This window comes from Pseudonaja textilis, chromosome 1, assembly GCF_049901715.1.
Source record: "Pseudonaja textilis isolate UNSWEBS1 chromosome 1, rPseTex1.2, whole genome shotgun sequence".
Lineage (NCBI taxonomy): Eukaryota > Metazoa > Chordata > Lepidosauria > Squamata > Elapidae > Pseudonaja > Pseudonaja textilis.
Genome location: NC_141990.1, coordinates 9,307,776 through 9,318,617, shown reverse-complemented (window position 1 = coordinate 9,318,617; position 10,842 = coordinate 9,307,776). Strand labels below are relative to the sequence as shown.

Sequence of the window (10,842 nt, the reverse complement as noted above, 5' to 3'; positions counted from 1 at the left end):
CATCATTTGAGGCCTGAAATATTTCCCCCTTCAAGGCATGTCATTTAACACACTTTAATAGAGGTCCTATTCCTATTTAATTAATTTGTATGCTGCCCATTTCATTGACAAGTGACTGCAATAAAGCAGATTTACTTGGTAATTATTCTCCATTGTTAAATTAAAAACTACAGCACAAGCGTTCTCCATGCTGCCTCCAAGACTTAATGATCTATTCGATATATGATTAAAAGAGAATATAATGAAAATATATACCTCCCTGGTAGTGTTCCATATTCTAGGCTAGGTTAGCGTAGAGCAGGGAGCTTGCTTGAGCTACACTGAGTGAAGAGGAATAGTCTTGGCCCACTTATCAAATATATAATACAATGTATATAAATAACAAACGCCAATATATATTTTTATGGTCTTGTGGGGCCACATTCCTAGCTGTCCAGGACTGCAATTAGTCCTTGGGTGGCAGATAGGACACACCTGGTCTATAAATTACTTGGCCTCAGAAGTCCTATTTTTCCATTGCAGAGGTGCATTTACAAAAAGACTCCACCAAACTTAGTAATGTGACCACAGGGCAATTATACAAAGCTATCATTATGAGCGTCAGCCTAGCTGTTCGCCCAGAGCTTATATAGGCTGAAAACCTTTAGCCTGAAGCTTCAGAACTAGGTGTTTACAAAAACAAATCACAATCTAATTACAGGTCTGATTTACCAACTTTCCCCTGCTCCAGCTAAGGGCGTATCTCGTTATTGTGCTTCTTTAACCTTCAGTAAACAAGAGATGTTTTCTAGAATGTTACTATTCAGTTACTATTCAGCTCTGCAGCCTTTTGACGCAGCAGTTACTCAAAGGCATATTTGGAAATTTAAGACTGAAAAGCAAGTGATTTATATGAGGAATTTCAAGCTATCAATATTTCAAGTCCCAGGCAGAGACATGATTCTTTCAGGAGGAACAAGTTCAGATCTCCCTCATTTAACTGCCGCATTGATAAAATTATATCAAAGCAACTGCCTCATTTAGTGACTGTTCAGTTTTGACAGTGATAAAGTAAAAACCGATCCTCATATTTATGAACATCAGATTGTATGGTCCCCTGAACATACCTGTCAAACCAAAGGTTGTAAGTAGTTGCAGTTTCACTTAGTGGTTTCGCTTAATAGCAATAGCACTTAGACTTATATACCGCTTCCCAGTGCTTTACAGCATTCTCTAAGCCAGTGGTCCCCAACCTTTTTTGTGCCACGGCCTGGTACCGGCATCACAAAATGATCCGCGGTCCGGTACCGGCATCAGCACACATGACAAGGCAAGGCGAGCCAAGCGACCGGCCAGCCAGCCATCCCCCGCCACCTTCAACTTCTCTTTTGTACCTTTGTCAATGGGCTTCGCTTCGGGACGGCTTCGGGACAGTCACTCGGCTCGCCTTGCCTTGGGTGCTGAAAGAATCCTCGCGCCTTAGTTTCATTCGAAGCCCCCCCCCCTTTCAATGAAACTAAGGCACGAGGATTCCTTCAGCACCCAAACGCCGCTTTCCAACTGGAAAAGCTCACCCAGAAGCACTTTCTCGTCAAACAAGATGGCTGCGCCCAGCAAACCGGCGGCCCGGCAGGAAAAGTTCCACGGACCGGTACCGGTCCGCGGCCCGGTGGTTGGGGACCCCTGCTCTAAGCGGTTTAGAAAGTCAGCATCTTGCCCCCAGCAATCTGGGTCCTCATTTTACAGACCTCGGAAGGATGGAAGGCTGAGTCAATCTTGATCCTGGTGAGATGATCAGTTGTCGATCTAAATTGTAGTTGTTAAATAACCATCTATGTAACACCATAAAACATGTGTTTCTTGTCAACTCTTTAATAGTTTTGGCCATAAATTTAGCAGACCGTAACAGTAACCAGTAGGATTCATGACTGAATAGGGGGGATCTCTACCCAATTTTCAAGCTCAATACATCGTTGAACAGAAAATAAAATAATATATCAAGGGTTCCTGGAGAATTTACTATCATTCTAAAGTACTTTGGAACTGCCTAAGGAGACTCAGACATTTTAACACTTCAGATCTCTTATTGCTTCCATTCTCTGTTTTGAGGTGTTTTTAGTCTTACTTCAATCTTTTAACAAAGCTAGGATTTAAATCCGCTCAACAGTAACCAACCTTGATCAGCATCTAATGATCCTCATGTAACTAGAACACGGACCTGAAATGTAAGGTACAGGTTGTTCTCAACTTACAATTAGGAGAATTTATATTGCTAAACTTTAAGGCAGTTGTTAGAGTGAGTCAGGCCAAATGTTATGACCATTTCTGCCATGGTTAAGCAAATCACTGCAGTTGTTAAATGAATCCCACTTCCTTCATTGACCTTGCTTGTCAGAAGCTAGTTGGGAAAGATTGTATGTTTGAATAGTATGGCCTGGGAACAGCAAGCTCCTTAATTTTTATCATGTGACCATGAAGATGCTATAAGGATCATTAAGTTGGAGGACTAGTCACCTTTTTCAGTGCCATTTTAAATTTGGTCACTAAACGAATGGTAAGTCCAGGACTATCTGTATATGCAGTTAGAACCAGCTGCTTATTTCCCCCCAAATTCCTACACTTAAACACTTGTCAACTCACCAGTACTTTTAGTTGGTAGGTTTTAACCTTTTCTAGGACTGTTATTTTATATTTTCTGAGAATTTGAATAGCCTCAATATCTAATATAGGGTGTTATCAAAACAGCATACAACCCTGAAATGATTTCTGCAAGTGCAAAATCAGTTCCATCATACCTTTAAGCATGTCCGAGATCCACATCGTTTCTGCAGAGGCATAATGAATCCCAGACTATTTTACACCATGGCGTTTTCTGGAGTTGGAAGCCAAGTACAGCCAGCTTGCTAAAATATTTGATAATTTACAGTGGTACCTCAATTGCCTTGAATCTCATCAAATTTGGCACTGTGGCATGAATGTTTTTTGTCCTGGTACTCATTTGATGCTCAACGCACAAGCCAGAATCTGTTGGGGTCAGCTGCCTTGTGATTCACTGCATTATTCCTTTATGGGGAAAATCTGGTACCCATCACGCCTCTCGTAACCAATTAACGATGAGTACGCCAGGTACCACTATATTACATTTATACGCTGCCTAATTCCCAGTAACTCTATAGGCAGCCTGGGAGAACTAAAGCTGTAGAGAGCATTAGAAAAGCAGCAATAGAAAACCATTTCCATGCTACAGTTGGATAAGTTTTTATAAAAACATTGGAGTTTACTAATGAGGCACCACAATGGTAACCAGGACTTCCTGAGGGTGAGCCCTGACCAGTAACTTTCAATAATCCCTTAGGAAACTCAATTAATTTTTAACCAAGTGGCAACTGTAAACCAATTTTAAAACTCTGCAAGAATGTTAATTATGTTAACAGAAATTCATTTCTGTAAACCTCAAGGATTATCCGTGTGAAACTGAAGCAGCTGTTTAGCGACAGTCCTACTTGATACAGAATTCTGTAGCTCTTACCTTATCATCCACATTCTGCGGTCACCAAGTGGCGTGAACCCTTGGCTGCTATGCATCCTGCTAGAGCAGCCAAGTATTTCCTTCCTTTTGCCTGACCATGTAAGCTCCAGGATGTTTATTACCTTCATTCTCAACAATTTTTCATCAGGGCTTATTTGTGCCCAGGCTACTACCAGTGCTCCAATGCTTGTGAATGGGCCACAGAGCACAAGATGAAGCCCCGCCAATTACCAGGCCAAGAATCAGAGGAACTTAATAAGTGAATTCATCATAGCAGAAGAGCAACATATACGGGCATTATTTAATACAACAAAACCACCATGCACTTTTTTATAAAATTTTATTTGTCAAAAAGAAAAAGGCAATAGCCAATTGAAAGCCTACTCAATCTTAAAAGATTCCAATTTCTTTGCGTTGTTAAATTTAGGTAAATGACTTATTGGTTTAACATTTATAAACAACCCCCCCTTTTTTTTCCCCTTTAACATTTACCATCTACTTGTGCTGAATCCTTCCAAGGAGAATGCTCCAGCGTACCTCTCCAGGTCCTTGCTTTGCTCCTTTTACACACACACAAAAAAATGAAAACTCCATCGTGCATCTTATGGATGGGCTCCAATCGTCAAAAATAGGAAAAAAAAAATCTTTGGAATAGCCAATTGAGTTGAATAAAACTCCATACGAGTGCGGTTTGGTTGGGGCAGGAATCCACTCCTATGTTCCTGGTAATCTGATCCCGCTCCATGAATCCTTGAAATTGATCCTCCCTATCCTATCCACATTATGATTTGAATCCAATGATCCAGCTCCAAGGATTGGGATCCAGTGAGCCCTCTCCAATCCAAACCTTTATAACCAGCAAAACCAAAAAAGAGGAGGCAAAAAGTTAGATACCGTAATGAAAAATAGGATTCTGGGGAATGATCAGTTATGTCTGCCGCTGAATAATAAAAACAGGCATTGATAACTATCAGTTCCCCAAGACAAACTTTTGTATTGTGAAGTTCAAATTTTAGCAGTGTTAATCATTTCGAAGAAACATTCTAATATTTACAATGGATAACTGATAATTTCAACATTTCAATTACTATATGTGCATTACAGGTTTTGTGGTTGAAAAAAATGTTATGAAGTTGCCAAATCCTGCTGCTAGAACTACCCAGGCCTAAGTAAAAGCTCATTATACTCAGCCTAGAAGTGACAAGATTAACTGAAGTTATCAGTCAGTTTCTGATTTATCTTGCAGGGGAAGATGGAAAGAAATCCCCAGTGTGCCCCCCCACTGCTTCCATTCCATTACGTTTTAAGATGAAACAGCAAAATGCTCTATCAGTCACACAGAGGACATGCAGATTTTAGCAGTATTGAGATTATACTTCCATGTCTGAAAAACCTGCATGTTACAAGGATAAAAACGGGCAACACCTGTAATCAATGGACACAGTATAGCCCCACCTCCCCACCCCGCTTGGATCCAGCTAAGCCACAATTGTCATGATGGTAGTCAGAAAACATCAGCTGACTAAAAAATGAGTGGAACAATAGAGAACAGGCGTGCTATTTCACTATTCTCTGTATAAGGTCAATACTGCCAATTTAATCTGTGACAATAGCACTTGGAGTCATACCATTGCCTCCATTTTTGATCTGATCCTCCTCAATCCTCCTTTTGACAATCCTAAAATGATTGACATGTGCTCCATAATCCTTTAATCCAAAGCATTCTTAATCCATCTCTTCAGATATGTCTACAGAAAGACACATGAAAAGGCAAGATAAAAATGTAAGCTCCCCCAAAAGAGACAATTTAAACCCCAACACCCCAAGCTTGTATAAACCATAGCTGAACAAAGACATTTTTAATACAGCAATATCACAGTTGGAAGAAAGTGGGCAGCAAACTAGCTAGAAAGAACCCTGACTAGGACATGTTAAAATACAATTTATGAAAGATGCAAGGGAATGTTGATGTTAAAGAACAAATATTCACTAGGGGTATCATACAAAACTGCAATTCAACACTTTAGCCAATTTTTTCAGTAAAAGTTTCAGTTCTGTTCTTTTTTTTTCCCCCCTAAAAGAATGGACTATTTATGGGCAAAAGAAAACTGCATACAACATGGAGAAATTCTACAAAAAGGAGCACTATTAAAGATCGTTTATGTACGAGAACGTGATCTGCTGTGACGGGGAGAGTAGCGTGGAGATCCTCTGCTTCGTCTTGGGGAATAACTGCGACTTCTGCTGTTGCTTCGGCTACGGCTTCTGCTACGACTACGGCTGCGGGAACGAGATCTTCCATAACTTGGACTTCTTGGGCCATCAACTTTAACACGGATGTAGGCAGTTTCTCCCTATCAAATAGACACAACTTTCGATTGAAAGGTCTAAGTTTTTAAGCAGTCTTTTGCAGGCATGCTGATAGACTGAAGATTTTTTAACAAGAAAAGTTGCATTACTTCTCCGTACATTATTTATACATGACACCCAACTAGCCCTTTCTACATTTTTAAACACTGTAAGCAGAAAAGTTGCACTTCCTTACCTTCAGTTTTACTGCATCCAAATGCAACCCTCTGTATCCAATTCTTGCTAAAATATTAAGTGGAAAAACCTACCTCGTGAGATCTAAACTTAGTGTTATCCAGTTTTCGCACCGCGTAGGTCATGTCTTCCTTCCGAACAAACTCCACGACACCAGTTCCATCTCGGAAAACATCAGCATAACATACATCACCTGCTTCACGCATGTGATCCTTTAAATCCTGCCAGCTTCCACTGGGAGGCAGTCCTGAACAAGAGACAGTAGTTAAGTTATTGCTAGTGAAATACAGGCAGTCCTCAACTTGGTCCCCAGCACACTGGAAATTATTCATTTCATATGTTAATCATGGTTTAAAACCCATATAGTCTTTTAAATTGTAATCTTTGACTTTTGTCAGTTTCGTCAAGAAGACTGAATAAATAGCCTGTAAAGAACATCCAAGTGCTGCAAAATGCTCCACCCCATGGACATGTGATCACGATCTGGTAGCTTGGCAACCTGTTTGCACTCAAACCTCTTTTATCATTTTCTTTGCAGCTGCCAAGAAAACTCCCTCTGGTCTCTTCCTGAAAAAGCTGTAAGCTGTTGGAGGATTTCATCAATCCAAGTAGATATGGAGCTGAAATCCTTTAGAGCAGGCAGCTTTCTCAGCCAGCCTCCAGAGATGATGATTTCTAGGATTTCCTAAGTAGAGGGACACCTACACACTGCCTTGTGCTGGACCTCCTAGGGTCTCCCGCGTTCTCCTGAAGCACCCCATGTTCCTCATCTGTAGCTCCATCCATGTATTGTTCTGCAAGATTGCTTACTGACAACCAAGATTGTGGAGTTTGCAATTGTTGAGCAAAGCAGTCACACGTCTCTTTTAACAAACGTTTCACTCAACTGAGATTCTGATCCCAGTTGTGCTCAAAATGAGAACTATCTGTATGCACGAATTGTTTAAAAAGTGACAAGCTGATAATGGAAACTATGTTTTATGGTTGGAAGGCTAATATTGGAAGGACATTTGCTTTGTATCAATTAGAGAAATAGCCTCTAAAATTCATCTTTGAACAAGCAATTATTATGTCACTTTTTTTCAACTGAAGAACCATTCAGAAATTTGTACATGTTTTAATTTATATCTTTAATTTCTCCATCCTACTGCTAGGTATTTTGACTCAAAAATAGCCTATGAAACAGAATTCTTAGATTAATTTTGACTTAAAGTTACATATTTTAGAAGTCTTTCCCCCCCTTTTTGCATTTAGTTAAAAAAACTAATGGGATTATGGTAATGCATGCTACTTAAGAAACTATAACTAGTCAGTATGCAAATGAGTGCTTGCTTACAGAATTATGTTATTTTAAACTATATGCTGCATTTCTCAACTCAATTTAAAGCACGTGAGTGCTTATCCAGAAAGCCCAAAGGGATTTAGCATAAAATATTTTAACCATCTCCTCCAAAATCAACTTTGCTGTCTCCAAAATCCAGTGGTTAAAGCTTTCTTCTTATCTTCCAACTAAAGTACAAAGACGGAAAGGTACAAGGTAAAAGAAAAGGGCTTTCTCATTGGCTACCCTTTGGGACAACAACGATGAGTTGTAGAATATTTTGGAATGCTAGCTTTTTATTGTTCTTTATAGCAATCCATCTTGTCTAGACATGCAGTTAATTCACCAGTTAAAAATAACATGTTCTTCAGTTATCTGCACATTCTTCTTTCATAAATTTTAATTTTATTATTGCTTTTTATTGTTAGTAATTTTGAAGTGCATGCATGCAGCCGGAACATAAACTTTTGAAATCTCATCGTGATCATTTGCAGTACAAATAATCACAAAGGCAAAGCATATTTACAGATATTTAAAATAAGCAGTTATCTCAATTAAACCAGAAGATCTAGTATTTTGGGGGGAAATGAGAAGCAATGTACAGATTTTCAAGATGCCAAATCATGAGCTAATTAGATACCCAGAAAACAACTGAAAGATAGTTTAGATAAATATACGCCACCAACAATTTTATCCCATTTTTAACCAGTCAAATCATTCTAAAAAATGAACCTGGGGAAATTTGTTTTAGCCCAAGGTGAAAAGCTTACCTGATACTATCACTCTGTACTCAGAACGCCTTGATGGGGGTCCATATCTGCCCCTTGGGGCCCCACCACCTCCACCGCCTCCTCCTCCTCTGCCAGTGCCACGACCACTTCTAGGGAACTCCACCCGTAGACGGTACCCATCATAATCATATCCATCCCGTCCGTACACTGCATCTTCTGCATCCCTGCAAGAGAAAAAAGAAAACCACAGTGAGCTTAGATCCAAGAAAGACAGCTGCATCACAGGCCCTCCAGGAACACACTGCATGCAGGAAGATGGCCTTTGTCTTCACTACAAAAAGAGAAGACTTTGTCCCAACAGCATTGCAAGCACACACATTTCCCCCCCCCCGCCCCCCTGTAACTAACCAATTAAAGTTCTTCCACTCTTGATATTGCAACACAACTGTACAAAATAACGCATTATTTTTTAGTATGTATAAAAAGCAATGCTGTTTGTTTAAACTGGGAAGCAGTAACATACAAAACAACCTGATAGGTAGTTAGATGTTTTAGATTCCAATGGGAAAAATCTCAATGCATATGGGAGAAAAGATGAATTACAATATTACCTGTCCAGTAAGTGTGAATATAGATTACTACTATATTCTCCATTTTCTCTTACAAGTTTTCATTTTTCCATTCTAAATGTTCATTGATTTTGTTTTTAATTTGTAAAAAATAGCTTATGTATTTATTCAAATGTTAATTTAAAATCTGGCTTTAATAGCAATGAATGTACAAATCTATGAGTAAATTCACTGTTAAATAATGGATTGGAACTCATAAAGATGTAGTTAGCACTTAAGTCATAGAAGCTGTGTCTCCTTAGAATAAGCAGCAAGAATGTATCACTTTAAAAACATTCTCAGTCACCCAGGTCCTGGTTGTTGTCCCAAAGGTGCTTTTCTCAAAAGGCAACTGGAGTTTTGTTTTTCTTTTTGAGAATGTTTGTTTTTATTTTTGAGAAGGGAGAAGCTTCTTGGATGAGAAACAAAACATCTTCAAGGAAAAACAAAATCCAATTGCCTTTTGAAAAAAAAAAAAAAAACACCTTTGGGATATAAGTTAAGGCACAAATGCCATGAAAGGAAAACAATCTACACAACCAAATGGATTTTAACCCTCTACGTTTACAGCTTCATGACCTCACAAAAGATCTTCTATAAATATTTTTTCCCATTTAGACTGGAACCAACTTCCCACCCTCCCCTGACCACACCAACTATTAGTCTGACCTTCCTGGGGACAACAACCAGGAATGATTGGGGTGCAAAGGGACCTAGAAAACAGCAGCAGCTACTACCTGCATGGGAATGAAACAGGATAACAGAATTGGAAGGGACTTTGGAGGTCTTCTAGTCCAACCCATTGCTCAGGCAGGAAACCCTATACCACCATTTCAGACAAGTGGTTGTGCAATCTCTTCTTAAAATCTTCCAGTGTTGGAGAATTCACAACTTCTGGAGGCAACTAGTTCCACTGGTTGATTGTTCTCACTGTCAGGAAATTTCTCCTTAGTTCTAAGTTGCTTCTCTCCTTGATTGGTTTACAGGCACTGCTTCACGTCCTGCCTTCAGGTACTTTAGCTCGACTCCCTTTTCTTTGTGGCAGCCCTTCAAATATTGGAAGACTGCTATCATGTCACCCCTAGTCCTTCTTTTCACTTCACTAGCCCAGGACTTTGGCCACTTCTTCCCTACCCGTCACTACGAACGTGTAGGATTCATTACAGGGCAGGAACCGTTGGAAAGACACCCGATTTCCACAGGACGACGTACGGTAGAGCCTCTTATTTCAGAACGTTATTTTATTCCACAAAAATATCGCAACACGGCTCCCATACACCAAAACCGAGCAGCTTTACCGCGCTCGGTTTACCTCGTCCCGCCCTTCCCCCAATCGCCTCGATCGTCCGACACGTGTTAAGGCGAGGATGGGATGTGGAGTACCAGGCGCGGGGCTTAGGCTCCGTCCGTCAAGCCTGGCCTAAGAGTAGCTGCCCCCCCGCCCCCTTATCCCTTTCAGGGTGGCGATCTCCGCCACCCACGGGCGTTATTTCCACGCGCGCCGTCCCGTTCCGTCCACTGACCTGGGGTCCTCAAACTCGACGAAGGCGAACGGCGGCCCCCCTCGGCGGTTCTTGAGATCGATGTCCCGAATGGCTCCGTACTTGTAAAAGACGTCCTCAATGTCCTTGGTGCGGATGTCCGGCGGCAGGTTGCCCACGTAGATGCGGCAGTCGTTGTTCCCGGCCGGGCCGCGGATCACGCCGCCACCAGACATGGCGAGGTCAGCAATGGCTGCGGTTGGGGGTGGTCGGTGTGTGAGAGAAGAGGCGGAGGAGCAAGGGCGGGAAGCAGCCCGAGAAGGAGCAGGGGGGAGAAGAAAAGAGAAATGGAAAAAAAAAAAACCGGCAACGATCCGATCCAACCGAAGAAAAAAGGGAGCGAAAGGGAAAAAAGCGGGCGAGGCCAACGGGCAACGACAGGAGCAGCAACGCCTCCCTCCCGCTTCGACTCTCTCAGCTGCCACAAAATGGCCGTCCACTCATGCGCTCTACTTGCCCTGCGCAAGGATCCTTCCGCGCCGTTGACGTCACACTCCTGAGGTGGGGAAACTGAGGGGAGTGCGGCCTTCCCGCCCTTCGTCTGGCGCATGCGCGGCTCTCCAGATTTATTTATTTTTTAGTTGTTATT

At 41.3% G+C, this 10,842-nt stretch overlaps 1 protein-coding gene across 5 annotated transcripts; it reads right to left on the bottom strand.

Moving 5' to 3' along the window:
• Nucleotides 1–3,831: 3,831 nt before the first annotated feature.
• Nucleotides 3,832–10,678, bottom strand: SRSF1 (serine and arginine rich splicing factor 1). Of its 5 annotated transcripts, XR_015741949.1 has the most exons (6): nt 10,236–10,678; nt 8,144–8,328; nt 6,127–6,299; nt 5,676–5,862; nt 5,137–5,256; nt 3,832–4,355 (listed from the first exon to the last, which is right to left on the bottom strand). XR_015741949.1 is itself a non-coding variant. In XM_087925504.1 (5 exons), exons 1-5 carry the CDS (start codon nt 10,427–10,429, stop codon nt 5,234–5,236), a joined length of 762 nt encoding a protein of 253 aa, XP_087781630.1. In that variant the 5' UTR covers nt 10,430–10,678; the 3' UTR covers nt 3,832–5,233. The 5 variants fall into 5 exon arrangements, 2 of the variants coding, with proteins under 2 accessions (XP_087781630.1, XP_026565952.1); XR_015741950.1 differs by having other exon boundaries at nt 5,137–5,862; XR_003374988.2 differs by lacking the exon at nt 5,676–5,862.
• Nucleotides 10,679–10,842: the final 164 nt, after the last annotated feature.